Raw genomic sequence first — 15,474 nt, 5'->3', positions numbered from 1 at the left:
AAGGCTGTCCCTGAGATGGAGACCAGGGAGAAGGAGCTGATTTGGGGGACAGACTGAGGCCTTTGGGGTCATGGCCAGTATGGAAGGGCTGAGAGACTTCTGGAGGAGGTCATCCAAAAGGCTGCAGGAATTTCAGATCTGGGGCTCAAGAGGGAGGTCAGGGATGGTCAAGCAGTATAGCACACTAGCAGTTAAAGACTCATCTGTCAACAAAATGAATTCCATTGATGCAATGAGGGAAAGTGTAATATCCTGTTTTGTGCTGTCTTAGTCCACTCAGGCCGCTATATCAGAATATCACAAACTGATCAGCTTACAAACAACAGAAATTTGTTTTTCACTGTTCTGGGGGCTGGAAGTCTAAGATCAAGGTGCTGGCAGTTTCAGTGTTGGGTGAGAGCTTGCTTTCTGGTTCATAGATAGCCATCATTTTGCTGTGTCCTCACCTGGTGGAAGAGGTAAAGGAGGTCTCTGAGGTCTCTTAGGTCTCTTTAATAAGGGCATTAATTCAATTATGGGGGCTCCTAAAGGCTCCACCTCCTAATACCATTACATTGGGGGTTAGATGTCAACATGTGAATTGGAGGCAGGGACACATTCACTCCATGGCAGATCTCTTTTCTTCAGCAAAATATACTTTCTCCTCAAGGGCACATGGAACATTCTTCAGGACAGAGGATATGTTAGGTCATAAAACATATCTTAATAAAACTAAAAATACTGGGTTAAAGTGTCCTATTAAAAGGCAGAGACTGGAAGATTGAATTTAAAAACAATGATCCAGGGGCACCTGGCTGGTTGAGTCAGTAGAGCATGCGACTCTTGATCTCAGGGTTGTGAGTTCAAGCACCATGTTGGGTGTGGAGATTACTTAAAAATAAAATCTCTAGGGGCGCCTGGGTGGCTCAGTCAGTTGAGCACAGACTCTTGATTCCAGCTCAGCTCATGATCTCACGGTTCAAGGGATTGAGCCCAGCGTTGTTGGGCTCTGCACTGACAGCAAGAAGCCTGCTTGGGATTCTCTCCCTCTCTCCCCCCCCCATCCCCAGAATAAATAAACTTTAAAAAGTATTTTAAAAAATAAACTCTTGGGGCGCCTGGGTGGCGCAGTCGGTTAAGCGTCCGACTTCAGCCAGGTCACGATCTCGCTGTCCGTGAGTTAGAGCCCCGCGTCAGGCTCTGGGCTGATGGCTCAGAGCCTGGAGCCTGTTTCCGATTCTGTGTCTCCCTCTCTCTCTGCCCCTCCCCCGTTCATGCTCTGTCTCTCTCTGTCCCAAAAATAAATAAACGTTGAAAAAAAAAATCTTTAGGGGTGCCTGGGTGGCTCAGTTGATTGAACATCCAACTTCGGCTCAGGTCATGATCCCGTGGTTTGTGAGTTCAAGCCCCACGTCAGGCTCTGTGCTGACAGATCAGAGCCTGGAGCCTGCTTCAGATTCTGTGTCTCCCTCTCACTTCCCCTCCCCTGCTCATGCTCTGTCTCTCAACAATAAATAAACATAAACAAAAAGTTAAAAAAATAAAAAAATAAAAAATAAAATCTTTAGAAAATGAATAAAAACAATGATTCACCCTTATGGAAATAAAAATGATTATAAGAGAATATTATGGGGGCGCCTGGGTGGCGCAGTCGGTTAAGCGTCCGACTTCAGCCAGGTCACGATCTCGCGGTCCGTGAGTTCGAGCCCCGCATCGGGCTCTGGGCTGATGGCTCAGAGCCTGGAGCCTGTTTCTGATTCTGTGTCTCCCTGTCTCTCTGCCCTCCCCCGTTCATGCTCTGTCTCTCTCTGTCCCCAAAATAAATAAACGTTGAAAAAAAAATTAAAAAAAAAAAAAAGAGAATATTATGAACAACTGTATACCAACAAATAAGATAACTTAGATGAAATGGAAAATTTTCTAAAAATTTAAAAACATAAAAACTACTAAAAAACATAAAACATAAAAACTGCTAAAACTGACTCAAGAAGAAATAGAAAGTCTGAGTATATTTAGAAGAGGTAAGGAGATTGATTCTGTAATTCTAAAAATGCTCCAATAGGGGGCTCCTGGCTGGCTCAGTCAGGTTTGATCAGCACAGGCTGATCTCAGGTTTATAAGTTTGAGCTCCATGTTGGGTGTAGAGATTATTTAAAAATAAAATATTTTTTTAAATGTTCCAACAAAGAAAAGCCTAGGACCAGATGTCCTTACTGTTGAATTCTACCAAACTTTTAATGACAAATGATCACTAATGCTTATCAAACTCCTCTGAAAAATTACAGAGGAGAGAACATTTCCTGACTTATTCTTACCCTCACACCTTTATAACAAAGCCAAAGACATTACAAGATAAGAATATTAAAGGCCAATATCCTTCATGAATATAAACATGAGAATTCTCAACAATATACTACCAAACCAAGTTCAGCAGCACATTAAGAGGATTACATACTATGAGCAAGTGGGATTTATCCCTGCAATGTAAGAGTTCAAAATACAAAAAGCAGGGGCGCCTGGGTGGCGCAGTCGGTTAAGCGTCCGACTTCAGCCAGGTCACGATCTCGCGGTCCGTGAGTTCGAGCCCCGCGTCGGGCTCTGGGCTGATGGCTCAGAGCCTGGAGCCTGTTTCCGATTCTGTGTCTCCCTCTCTCTCTGCCCCTCCCCCGTTCATGCTCTGTCTCTCTCTGTCCCAAAAATAAATAAACGTTGAAAAAAAAAATTAAAAAAAAAATACAAAAAGCAATCAGTGTAACACATCACATTAATAGAATGAAGGAAATAAAATTATTATTATCTCAATTGATGCAGAAAAAACATTTGATAAAACACTCTTTTATGATAAAAATACTCAATAAACTAGGATTAGATGGGAACTTTCCTTAATATGATAAAAGCAACATATAGCAGTCCCATAGCTGACATCATACTCAGTAGTGAAAGATTGAAAGCCTTCCCTTGAGATCAGGAACAATCAAGGATACCCACTTCTACTTAATGTAGTAGGGGAAGTTCTAGCCAGAAGAATTAATCAAGAATTTGATTCCTTTCCCAGTTGGAAAGGAAGAACTAAAGTTATCTCTGCAGACAACAGAATCATATATGTAGAATACACACCCCCCCCACACACAAACTGTTAGAGCTAATAAGTGAATTCAGCAAACTTGCAGTATGCAAAATCAACACACAAAAACCAATTGCATTTCTACACACTATCAATGAACAATCTGAAAAGGAAGTTTCAAAATAAACCCCAATTCTATTCACAACATCAAAAAAGAATAAAATATTTTAAAATAAGTTTGTACAAAGAGGTAAAAGACCTGAATATTGAAAACTACAAAACTTGGCTGAAATTGAAGAACACTTAAACAAATGGAAAGACATCCCATGTTCATGAATTGGAAAACTTAATATTGTTAAGATGATGGTATTATCTGTATTCGTTTGCAAGCGCTGCCATAACAAAATACCACAGATTGGGTAACTTAAACAGAGATTTATTTTCCCACAATTCTGGGGCTTAGAAGTTTAAGATCAAATTGTCAGCAGGTTTGGTTTCCAAGGCCCGTCTCCTTGGCTTGCCAGTAGCTGTGTTCACATAGTCTTTCTCTATGTGGTCACATCCCTAGTGTCTCTCTGTGTGTACAAATTTCCTCTTTTTTTTTTTTTTCAACATTTATTTATTTTTGGGACAGAGAGAGACAGAGCATGAACGGGGGAGGGGCAGAGAGAGAGGGAGACACAGAATCGGACACAGGCTCCAGGCTCCAAGCCATCAGCCCAGAGCCCGACGCGGGGCTCGAACTCACAGACCGCGAGATCGTGACCTGGCTGAAGCCGGACGCTTAACCGACTGCGCCACCCAGGCGCCCCAAATTTCCTCTTCTTAATAAAGACTCTTGTCAAACTGTATTATGGCCCACCCTAATTGGTCTCATTTTAACTTAATCACCTCTCTAAAGGCCCTATAGCTAAATACACCCACACTCTGAGGTACTAGGTATACATTTTGAGGGGATATAAGCCCATAAGAAGACCCAAAGTGATACACAGATTCAATGCAATCTCTATCAAAATTCCATTGGCAATTTTGCATACATAGAGAAACCCATCCTAAAACTGATATGGAATTTCCAAGGGCCCTAAATAGACCAAAGTATCTTGAAATAGAGGAACACAGTTGGGGGTGCCTGAGTGGCTCAGTCAGTTGAGCATCTGACTCTTGTTTTTGGCTCACGTCATGATCTCAGGGTCATGGGAATGAGCCCTGCATCAGGCTCCACCAGCATACTGTTTTGATTACTCTAGCTTTGCAGTTTTGAATTAGGAAGCATAAGTCCTCCAACTTTGTTCTTTTTTTTTTTTAATTTTAGAGAGAGACAGAGTGTGAGTGGGGGAGGGGCAAGAGAGAGGGAGACACAGAATCCGAAGCAGGCTCCAGGTTCTCAGCTGTCAGCACAGAGCCCGATGTGGGGCTGAAACTCGTGACCTTCGAGGTCATGACCTGAGCTGAAGTTGGGCACTTAATCAACTGAGCCACCCAAGTGTCCTTAGAGCATGTGACACTTGATCTCAGGGTCGTGAGTTCGAGCCTCACGTTGGGTGTGGAGCCTATTTAGAAATAAAATCTTAAAAAAAACCATAGTGAGATATCTCATCATACCCATTAGGATGTCTATAATAATTTAATTTTTTAAACATTTATTCATTATTGAGAGACAGAGAGAGACAGAACACGAGGGGCAGAGAGAGGGGGAGACACAGAATCTGAAGCAGACTCCAGGCTCTGAGCCATCAGCACAGAGCCCAACGTGGGGCTTGAACCCATGAGCAGTGCGATCATGACCCGAGCCAAAGTCGGACACCCAACCGACTGAGCCACCCAGGTGTCCCAAATGTCTATAATAATTTAAATAACAGGTACAACAGGGGTTAGCAAGGGCATGGAGAAATTGGAACACTTGTACAGTGGTAGTAGGAAAGTAAAATGGTTCAGCTGCTGTGGAAAATAGTTTGATGGTTCCTCAAAAAGTTAAACATAGAATTACTATATCATCCAGCAGTTCCGTTCCTAGGTTTATCACCCAAAAGAATTGAAAACATGTTGTCAAACAAGTACATGTACATGTATGTTCACATCAGCACTTTTCACAAGCCAGAAAGTGAAAACAGCTCAAATATTCATCAATGGATGGATAGATAAACAAATAGTGGTATACCCATACAATGGAATATTATTCAGCCATAAAAAGGATGAAATACAGATACATGCTGCAACATCTATGAACATGAAAAAAAAGGCTAAGTGAAACTAGCCATATACATAAGGCCACATATCAAATGGCTCCATTTATAGAAAATACTTGCAACAGGTGAATACACAGAGACAGAACGCAGATTGGTGGTTACCAGGGGCAAGGAAAAAATAGGGAATTGGAAGAAATTGCTTAAGAGACATGGTGTTTCCTTTTGCGGTGACAAAAATATTTTGGAGATAGAGGTGGTATTTGCACAACGTGGTGAATGTACTAAATGGCACTGAACTGTCACTTTAAAAGGGCTAATTTTATTTATGTGATTTTCACTTCAAATATATATATATGTGTATATATATATATGTATACATATATACATATATATATACACACATATATATATGTGTATATATATATATGTATACATATATACATATATATATACACACACATATATATATATATGTATATATATATATATATATATATATATATATATATATATATATATAATGGTATTTACCAAGGATAAATATAGAGCAATAGAATATATCAGATGACTTAAAATATTGATGATTTAAGAGATTATTGAAGAGCTTTTAATATGACACAAATGTCTTTCATTTTGGTGGGAAAGCAATGGTTTAACAAACAGTTCTAGAAAAATTGACTATGAAGATGAAATCAAATTTAAATCCCTACTTCACACCATTAGCAAAAGTGAATTCAAGATTAATCAAAATTACATGTGGAAAAACACAATTATTTTAGTAAAAGAAAAATTAGAGAATATTTGTTTTACATTGGCATGGGAAGAACTTCTAAGCAAGATAGAAAATACAAAAGTCACAAAGGAACAGTTACATAAATTGAGTATATAAAAATAAAAATTGGGGCGCCTGGGTGGCGCAGTCGGTTAAGCGTCCGACTTCAGCCAGGTCACGATCTCGCGGTCCGTGAGTTCGAGCCCCGCGTCGGGCTCTGGGCTGATGGCTCAGAGCCTGGAGCCTGTTTCGGATTCTGTGTCTCCCTCTCTCTCTGCCCCTCCCCCGTTCATGCTGTGTCTCTCTCTGTCCCAAAAATAAATAAACGTTGAAAAAAAAATTTTTTTTTAAATAAAAATTAATGGGGCGCCTGGGTGGTTCAGTTGGTTGAGTGACCTGACTTTGGTTTAGGTCATGATCTCACAGTTTGTGAGTTCCAGCCCCATATCCAGCTCTCTGCTGTTAGCACAGAGCCCGCTTCGGATCCTCTGTTCCCCCCCCCCCCCCCCTCTCTCTGCACTTCCCCTGCTTGTGCTCTCTCTCAAAAATAAAAAAATAAACTTAAAAAAAAATTAAGGGGCACCTGGCTGGTTCAGGTGGTAGAACATGTGACACTTGATTTCAGGGTTCTGAGTTCGAGCCCCACATTGGGTATAGAGATTACTTAGAAATAAAATCTTTATAAAAAAGTAAATAAAAGGACAAATAAAAATTTTTCATAGTGCAGCACCTGGGTGACTCAGTCAATTAAGCACCCAACTTCAGCTCAGGTCATGATCTCACGGTTGGTGGGTTTGAGCCCCATGTTGGGCTCTCTGCTATCAGCACAGAGCCCACTTCAGATTCTCTCTACCTCCCCCTCCTCCGCCCCTCCCCTACTGGCACACTCTCTCTTCTCTCAAAAATAAAGTTAAAAAATTGCATAGCAAAAGATAAGTAAAAAATGTATATTCAGAAAATAAACAATAGATCAAAAAATAGTCGCAACAGACAAAAGGTTTTATCTGCAATATACAGAAGTACTTAAAAACTTATAGGAAAAGGACCACACCAAAACTTTCAAAAAGAAGGAGCTCCTAGGTGGCTCAGTCCATTAAGTTACGATTTCTGCGCAGGTTATGATCTCAGAGTTCAGGATTTCAAGCCCTGCATCTGGCTCCGCACTGACAGAGTCTTCCCCCCCCCCCCCCACGCCCCTCCCCACTTGTGCTTGCGCTCTCTCTCTCTCAAAAATAAATAAACTTAAAAAAAGAAGTGTTTAAAAAAATTTCAAAGAGGAAATCCAAATGTTCAATAAACAGGAAGGATGCTCAACTTCATTAGTATGTTAATACAAACTAAAGCAACAAAATCTAGTGCTTATCCCTTAGCAAACTGGCAGGAAAAAGAAGCTACAAGGTCTAGCAGCAGTGATGCTACCATCTATAAAATGGAAATGATGGCACAGAGCTCTACCATCGCCCCCTCCTGGCTTAGAGGAGCTTCTGTGAAGGTGGAACCTTGAAGACCGAAAAGCAGGGTCCGGAACGCCCGGGCTGAAGCCAGTGCAGCCATATTGGTTACGGCAGGTGGGAGCGTCGTTGCGATCGCGGCCATTGTCAGTTAGGGCAGGAGCGAACTTCCGGTCACCATCTTGAATGACAGCAGAGGCGGAGCTCTGACTGACATGTTCATTAAGGGCCGGGCTCCAAGGGCACCGCCCCGAGAGCGACTGAACGCTAACCGCGGCGTTGCGGGGCCGGCAGCCGTAGCCCCGCCCCCGGCCCTGGGCTCCACCTTTCGGCCCCACTTCCGCCGGGCGAGAGGCTTTAGGCGTCGCTGCCGTAAGTCGGGGAGGAGGTTTGCCGCATCACGGAAGATGGCGGCCGCGGCGGTGAACGGGTCGCCCGGCGCCTCGGGCTCAGGGCCTGCGGCGGCCTCGGGCGCAGTCCTGCAGGTCGCGGCCGGCATGTACGAGCAACTTAAGGGCGAGTGGAACCGCAAAAGCCCCAATCTTAGCAAGTGCGGTGAAGAGCTGGGCCGTCTCAAGGTAGGGTTCGGCGGGGCCTCTACGAGGGGTCTAGACCCAGCCGAGTTCCCGGCTGTGAGCGAGACCAGGGCGGGCAAGGGGATCCAGTAGGGTGAAGGATTCGGAACTGCCAAAGTGGGGGCTTACAGGGGTGAAGAAGTGAGAGAGGTTTGGAATGGATCAAATACGGCCCCACAGTTGGGGGGGGGGGAGGTGTGATGGAAAATGTTTTGGTACAACCGAGTGAAAGGTTAATGTTTTGGTGTTTGGAGGCCTAGCTGAGAGTACCGGGGTTTTTCTCATGGCGGGGGCGGGTGGGTTCTTGACGAAAGCAAGTGGGGAATGAGGACCGGACAGGGTGATGAAGGAAGCCTGAGATGAGGGGTGTATGGTTAGACCAGACCAAGTCAGGATCAGAGATCTGGAGGTTAGGGACGCATCTGTGGGGATGGGAGGGAGCAGCTGAGTTTTGAAAACAGGACTGAACCTAGAAAAAAGATTCTTATAGAAGAGGACCACAGTGGTGCCCAGGGTGCTTCAGACCAACCGTGTTTGTGAAAGAGTACAAGTATTGTGGGCTGGACCAAGTCCCTGAGCGAGGTGTGTCGGATAAGAAATGATGTGGGCTGGACTATGGGGGGGATGTTGGCTCCCCTCCCTCCCTGGTGTAGATCTGAGGGTGAATGGGAGTTGATAGAATGTGGGAAAGGTCTAACAAGAACTGAAGGTGCTAGTGTCCCCCCACCCCCTTGATTCCATTGAGTCAGGCATGGAGTATGTCTCCTGTTTACCTAGTGGAGCTATTAATAATTGTAACATGAGGTCCTCCTAAATGGGCACTCCGTGTGCCCAGGCCCTGTTCTGAGTGCGTTATGAGGACTGACTCCTCCTTTAAAACTCACAACAACCTTATGAGTCAGGGATGATGATTAGCTCCATTTCCTAGGTGGGAAAACTAAGGCTTAGAAAATGTAAGTAACCTGTTCTTGCAGTTCCATCGTTTTCTTTCCCTGCTCTCCTTGTCAGCTGGTTCTGCTGGAGCTCAACTTCTTGCCAACCACAGGGACCAAACTGACCAAACAGCAGCTCATTCTGGCCCGTGAGTGTCAACTGGGGTTGGGGGGGGGGGGGTGATGGGCTGGGGGTGATGGGAGGAATGGTGGTCAAGAGAGGGACTCTGTCACCCCCTGAGAGCCTGCTCTGTCCCCCACAGGTGACATTCTGGAGATTGGGGCCCAGTGGAGCATCCTGCGCAAGGACATCCCTTCCTTCGAACGCTACATGGCCCAGCTCAAATGCTACTACTTTGATTACAAGTGAGGATGGGTCCTGCCCCTCGTTGGGTGGGGGCAGGGAGTTATATGGTAGGCTTTTTTTTTTTTTTTTTTTTCTTAATTTTAAGTAATTTCTGCACCCCTTGTGGAGCTTGAATTCACAACCTCCAAGATCAGGAGTCGTGCATGCTCTACTGACTGAGCCATGCAGGTGCTTTTTTTAAATCGCTGCTGGTCCAGCCACTCAGGTCATCTTCCTTCACCCGGGAACTCCCTGTTTGCCTAGCTGTGTCTCCAGAGGCTGCAGGGTCAGGTGGTTGCCCTGGAGGTCCTTATTCTGGGATTGTACCATCCAGTCTCTGTTGGCCTCCAATCTGTTCCCTTCTCCACATTCCCACACTACATTTCCACTGCCCGCTCCTGTCACCTTTCACCTGCCCTGGCTCCAGCCTTGCCCCCTTGGATTCATCCCTCATGGCAGCCAGTAGAATCTTTGTGATCCTAAATTTTGACCAATGTCAGTCCCCTACTTGGAACCTGTGATGGCTTTCCATAGCCCTCAGGCTCCAGACTAAACTCTTTCCTGTGGCCTCCAGTGCTGTATCAGCCCTGACCCCTCTGACTTTGCTCCCCCCCGCCTCCCTATCCTGCACCTGTCTCTCCCACTGGACTCCTAAAAGCAGAGGGGTTTTGGTCACTGCTGCGTTCCAGTACTGCCTAGCATGAGGCTGGGTGTAGAGCAGGGATTTGTTGGATATGTGTTGAATATAAAACTTAATGATTTTTAACTCAGTGGTGCCTGAGTGGATTAATGATGAAGAATTTGATATCAGGGGTGCCTGGGTGGCTCAGTCAGTGAAGTGTCTGACTCTTGATCTCAGCTCAGGTCATGATCTCACTGTTCGTGGGATCAAGCTCCGCGTTGGGTTCTGCGCTGACAGCTCAGAGCGTGCTTGGGATTCTCTCTCTCTCTCTCTCTCTCTCTCCCCCCCCCCTCTCTCTGCCCCTCCCCTGCTTGCACTCTCTCTCAAAATAAATAAACTTAAAAGGGGGGGGCACCTGGGTGGCTCAGTTGGTTGGGTGTCCAACTTCAGCTCAGGTCATGATCTCGCATTTCGTGGGTTCGAGCCTGGCATCGGGCTCTGTGCTGATCACTTGCTCAGAGCCTGGAGCCTGCTTCGGATTCTGTGTCTCCCTCTCTCTCTGTCCCTCCCCTGCTTGCGCTCTCCCTCTTTCTCAAAAATAAATGAACTTTAAAAAAGTAATAAAAAAAAAAAGAATTTGACATCAGAAGTCAGGCAAACCTGAGTTTGAAAGTCATTTTACCACTTCCTGATTATGTGATCTTGTGCAAATGACTTCACCTTCCTAAGGCTCATTTTCCCCCCTAAAGGAAGAATGATAATTCCTAATATCATAATCGTAGCTAACACTCACACAATATTTATTTTAGCCAAGTACTGTTCTGATCATTTTACTTGTAGCCAAGTACTGTTCCGAATATTTTACTTGGATTAAGTCATTTAATTCACTTAACCCTTATTCGTTTGACCCGCCTTCTATGAGATGGATGCTGTGGTAGTACTCATTTTACAGTTAGGGAAACTGAGGCCAAGTCACTTTACTGAAGTAAAGTCACTTGCTTGGGCCCATATGGCTTGTGACTTCATGCCTCTCTGGGCTTCAGTTTCATCTACCAAGGCCCTGATACTTCTCCAAGGAGACAGCACAGGACCATCATCAGGGTCCCTGGAGCCTAGAGTAGGCAGGGCTCCTAGGCACTTAAGCCTTCCTTACCTTGTTTCCCCCACCCTGGTCCACAGGGAGCAGCTCCCCGAGTCAGCCTACATGCACCAGCTCTTGGGCCTCAACCTCCTCTTCCTGCTGTCCCAGAACCGGGTGGCTGAGTTCCACACGGAGTTGGAGAGGCTGCCTGCCAAGGACATCCAAACCAATGTGTACATCAAGCATCCTGTGTCCCTGGAGCAGGTGAGGGGGCAATGGGAGGGGCAGGTGTGAAGGTGGTGGTTCAGGCACAGACATTAGGGAAGACTTCCTGGAGGAATGGGCAGGGTTCACCTGTTGTTGGCTCATTTGCTCATTTGTCCACAGCTGTTGAGCCCCAGCCATGTGCTGGGTTGGTTTTCAGACCACTGCAAGCAGAACAGGCTGAAATCCATGATCTGGTGGGCATGACATTCAGATGAGGAAGCAGACAGTACATAAAAAGATTTTTTTTAAAAGATTAATTTATGTGGTCTGTCAGGTGTTAAGTGCTACGAAGAAAAAGTAGCAAGGAGGGTGGTGAGTCGGGGCAGGGGTGAATTTTTTAATAAGGTGGTCAGGGAAGGCCTTGCTGAAAAGGTGACATTCGAGGAAGACTTGAAAGGGGTGAAGAACCCAACCACATGGACATCTGGGGGGAAAGTGGTCTTGGTAGAGGGAGCAGCCAGTCCAAGGTCCAAAGGCAGAAACATGCCTGGCATGACTGAGGGAAAGCAGAGGACAGTATTTCTAGAACAAGGTGAGCATGGTCAGGGGAGAGCCTTAGTACCTGAGGTTAGGAAGGAGTTCCTAGAGCTGAGGTCTCATGGGAGGATTTTGTTGGGGTCAGGCGGGGGGGGGAAGGATGGGAGAGAGAGCAGTTACGGCCGGCAGCACAGCTAGAGCAAAGGAGTGGAGGAATGAGCTTGGGGTGGATCCAGCTCTGTCTCTCCTGTGATTGGAGGATAGATAAGATAATTAGCTACCAGTCCAAGGCAGGTTGGAGAAGGAATGTGTGTGTGTACGTGTGTGTACATGTGTGTACGTGTGTGTACGTGTGTGTACATGTACAAACCAGGGAAGGCTTCCTGGAAGAGGTCGTGTCCAGTCTGCCTGGGGAATGCATGACTGTATGGCAAAGGGTGTTCTAGCAGAGGGGATTATGAAGGCACTGGGGATATGGTGGGGCCTCAGCTGGGAGCCCTCTGTGCTGCCTCTTCCTCATCCTCTTTGCCTGCCCACCCCCACCTCTACAGTACCTGATGGAGGGCAGCTATAACAAGGTGTTCCTGGCCAAAGGCAACATCCCTGCTGAGAGCTACACTTTCTTCATTGACATCCTGCTTGACACTATCAGGTGCGTGAGGGGCCAGGGTCCTGTGGGGTTCGGAAGGAGCTTGGACTTGAGTCAGAAGGCCCCAAGTTGAATCCCATTCTGGCCATTTGTGATCTGGGGAAGCTGGGCATATCGGTTCTCCTTTTCTGTGAACGGGAACTTGTCATGAGATTGTGGAAAACAGCCCTCATTTTACTCTGGGCCGTTATCCACGTGCCCATATGTGTCAGATCCAGGGGTGGGCTTGGCACCCGGACAGCCTGTCGTAGAAGTGCTCCAGCCCGCGAGGCATGTGACCTCACCTCAGATCACCTAAACTGTGGAACCCTCGGTTTCCTCTTCCTTAGAAAGGGGCCATGAAGTCCCACTAGCCCCTCAGGGGTTGCTGCGTGCACAAGAGACATCACACGGGCGGGTGGGCCGACATTTCCATGTGCCTTGAGGAATAAAAGGGTCCAGGTGGTGGTGGAGCTAGTTATGGAGGCAAAGTGCCAGACTGAGCTGGGTTTCCATTTCTTGGATGGCAAAACCAAGCCCAGAGATGTGGTGGGAGTGAAGAGGGGATTTAATGAGTTTAAGCTGTTTGCAATTAATATTTTGGCTCTCCAGAATGAACAGGGAGTGACATAATGAGTGTCTGCTTACCTACCACTTGGTCTGGGAGATAAAATGCCTCAGAAATGGATGCATACGCTCCCTGTCACTGTTTTTGCCCCGGCGCTGACCCCTCCTTTCATTTCAGTGATTTGATCCTTGGCTGTTTTTCTACTTCAGTGTTGATCTTGGTACCTCTTAACAGTGGTAGCAGGGAACCCTCTCAGGATCAGATCTAGAAATGGGGTACAGCACCCTTGTGTGTGTGTTGGGTGGGGTGGGGGTGGGGGGGCGTTCTGTAAAGAGATCCTCTCACGTGAATCCCAGGCTGGGTTTCAGACAGTCTGAAGTCCTCATGGCTGAGAGTGGGATTCAGAGTGTGGGCCCAGGAGTCTGAGAGCTCTGGACCCTATTGTGGCCCTGGCTTTGCAATTCTGGTCAAGCTACTCCCCCTCTCCAAGCCTTGATTAAACGGGGCAGGTAGCATGTTCCAGCCATCAGTGCTGAACTGAAGGGTCAGAGCTCACACATGTCAGGCCGGGGAGGACAAGGCCTGGAGAGTTGTCTGTGCTCAGTAATGAGAGTCTCATCTTTCCCCAGGGATGAGATTGCTGGGTGCATCGAGAAGGCCTATGAGAAAATCCTTTTCACTGAGGCCACCCGGATCCTCTTCTTCAACACACCCAAAAAGATGACGGACTACGCCAAGAAGGTGGCTGGGGTGTAGGGCAAGGGGCCGTGGGGTCAGGGCTGTGCTCACAGCAGGGTGGGATGGCCTAGAGGGACACTGGAGCAGGATTGCTGAGGTCGAAATCCATCTGTGTGACCTCAGGCCGGTTGCTGAACTTCCCTGAGCTTCAGTTTCCTGATCTGTAGAGTGGAGCTAGAATTTAACATGTGGGATGAGCACGGCACTTGGCATGAGGTGGAGGTGGACACATGATACCTGTTGAGCTGTTGTCCTTAACAGAATTCCTTGGAGGTTGCAGCTTTTCTCCACTAGACTTTGCCTCACTTGGCCTGGGGTATTTATGCAGGAGCGGTGCCCCTGGAGATGGTTTCTGCACGTGGTGTACTGACCCCGGTCACTGAGCAGGGTCAAGAGCAGAGCGGAAGAGGTGGAATTGAACTCGAACAATGGTGACAACTGATCTTTAGTGATCGTTTACTCTGGGCTAAACACTTCTCCGTGCTTTAGAGGTGTTGATTCACTGAATCCTCATAGCAGACCCAGGGAGGTGTGTGATCAGAGTCCGTGTCTCAAACATGGAGAAACGGAGGCACAGAGAGGTGAAGTTATCTGTCTAGAGTTGTGTGGGTAGAGTAGGTTGGTAGAGTAGAGCAGAGTAGGGTAGAGTCCCAGCAGGCCCATGTCGGTTCGTGCTGGCTCTATGGGGTGGGGAGGGAGCCTGTGTGATCACCCCACCCATCTGTCATCCTTCCCTTTCTGCAGCGAGGGTGGGTTCTGGGCCTCAACAACTACTACAGTTTTGCCAGCCAGCAGCAGAAGCCAGAAGATACCACCATACCCTCCACGGAACTGGCCAAACAGGTCATCGAGTATGCCCGGCAGCTGGAGATGATCGTCTGAGCCATCAGGGGCTGGGGTGGGGCAGGGCTTACGTTATTTAAAGCAGTTGCAGTGCAGGGTTCCCCCCAATAAAGGTGGATTGACATTCTCTCTTCCAGGCCCTTGTCTCCCCGGGCGGAATGATGGAGAGACAAGTTCCTTATCTCTGAAGAACTTAGAAGTTTGGGGGCCCTCTGGGGTCTGAGATAACCCTCTGTTGGGTCAGCCTCTGTCCAGTGGCCATTGCTCAGGGTTTCAAAACAGCTGCCCACTGCAGGGGCCCAGTTGCAGAAGGAGCCCCGGTCCCAGGCAGAGGGACTGTAGTAGCCAGCTGTGGACATACAGGGAGGCCAAGCTAAGGCTCGAGTTTTTCAGCGAAGGGGGTGAAGCATCACAATTTTAAAAATGTTTGCAACTAATTAAACCAGTTTGTTAAATGACCTATGAAATGGAACCCGTCTGTGGGCTACCAGTTTGAGACCTCTGTGGAACCATTGGTGTGGGCCCTGGCCTGGGATTGCCCTGGTACCCACCCTTCCTGAGCCAGTGCTGTGACTTACGACCTCCTGTACCGCCCCCAGCCTGTATCTCCTGCCTTGAAGTTCTCGAGAAGGTATTTTAAGGCAGAGTCCAAATCTGGCTGAGCCATTTGTGGGATGTGGATTTTCAACAAAGTCTTCCAGAGTCCATTTTCCCTGCTGTAAAAACGGAATGATCACCCCTGCTTTCCAGAGTGATTTGTGCTGAACATCGGAACTTGGCACCGATCAGCTCAAATGGAGCTCATGGGGTTAAGGGTAATGCGACTGTCTCACCTCTGGGCCCATCAGTCCGGATGCTGGATCAATGGAACCTCTGTTCTGCTGTTCTGGGTCCAGTCTCCCTATTTCCAGGATGTGCTGCTTTCATGGAGATCTCTGCCCTCCC

General features: G+C 47.0%; 1 protein-coding gene across 1 annotated transcript; it reads left to right on the top strand.

The window, feature by feature from the left end:
- The first annotated feature begins 7,652 nt into the window (after window positions 1-7,652).
- PSMD8 (proteasome 26S subunit, non-ATPase 8) lies at window positions 7,653-14,987 on the top strand. Its single transcript, XM_045442470.1, has 7 exons — window positions 7,653-8,030; window positions 9,036-9,108; window positions 9,223-9,325; window positions 11,107-11,272; window positions 12,304-12,404; window positions 13,578-13,689; window positions 14,431-14,987. The coding sequence occupies exons 1-7, from the start codon at window positions 7,668-7,670 to the stop codon at window positions 14,566-14,568; spliced, it is 1,056 nt and encodes a 351-aa protein (XP_045298426.1). The 5' UTR covers window positions 7,653-7,667; the 3' UTR covers window positions 14,569-14,987.
- Window positions 14,988-15,474: the final 487 nt, after the last annotated feature.

The sequence above is a fragment of the Leopardus geoffroyi genome, chromosome E2 (assembly GCF_018350155.1).
Source record: "Leopardus geoffroyi isolate Oge1 chromosome E2, O.geoffroyi_Oge1_pat1.0, whole genome shotgun sequence".
NCBI lineage: Eukaryota > Metazoa > Chordata > Mammalia > Carnivora > Felidae > Leopardus > Leopardus geoffroyi.
The sequence above is the reverse complement of the archived record's forward strand: the minus strand, read 5'-3'. Positions and strand labels throughout refer to the sequence as shown.

Coding starts and splice junctions, on each gene's coding strand:
- PSMD8 (XM_045442470.1), top strand. CDS start 7,668: ATGTTCATTAAGGGCCGGGCTCCAAGGGCACCGCCCCGAGAGCGACTG. Junction 9,326..11,106: donor TGCTACTACTTTGATTACAA/GTGAGGATGGGT, acceptor CCTGGTCCACAG/GGAGCAGCTCCCCGAGTCAG. Junction 11,273..12,303: donor ATCCTGTGTCCCTGGAGCAG/GTGAGGGGGCAA, acceptor CCACCTCTACAG/TACCTGATGGAGGGCAGCTA.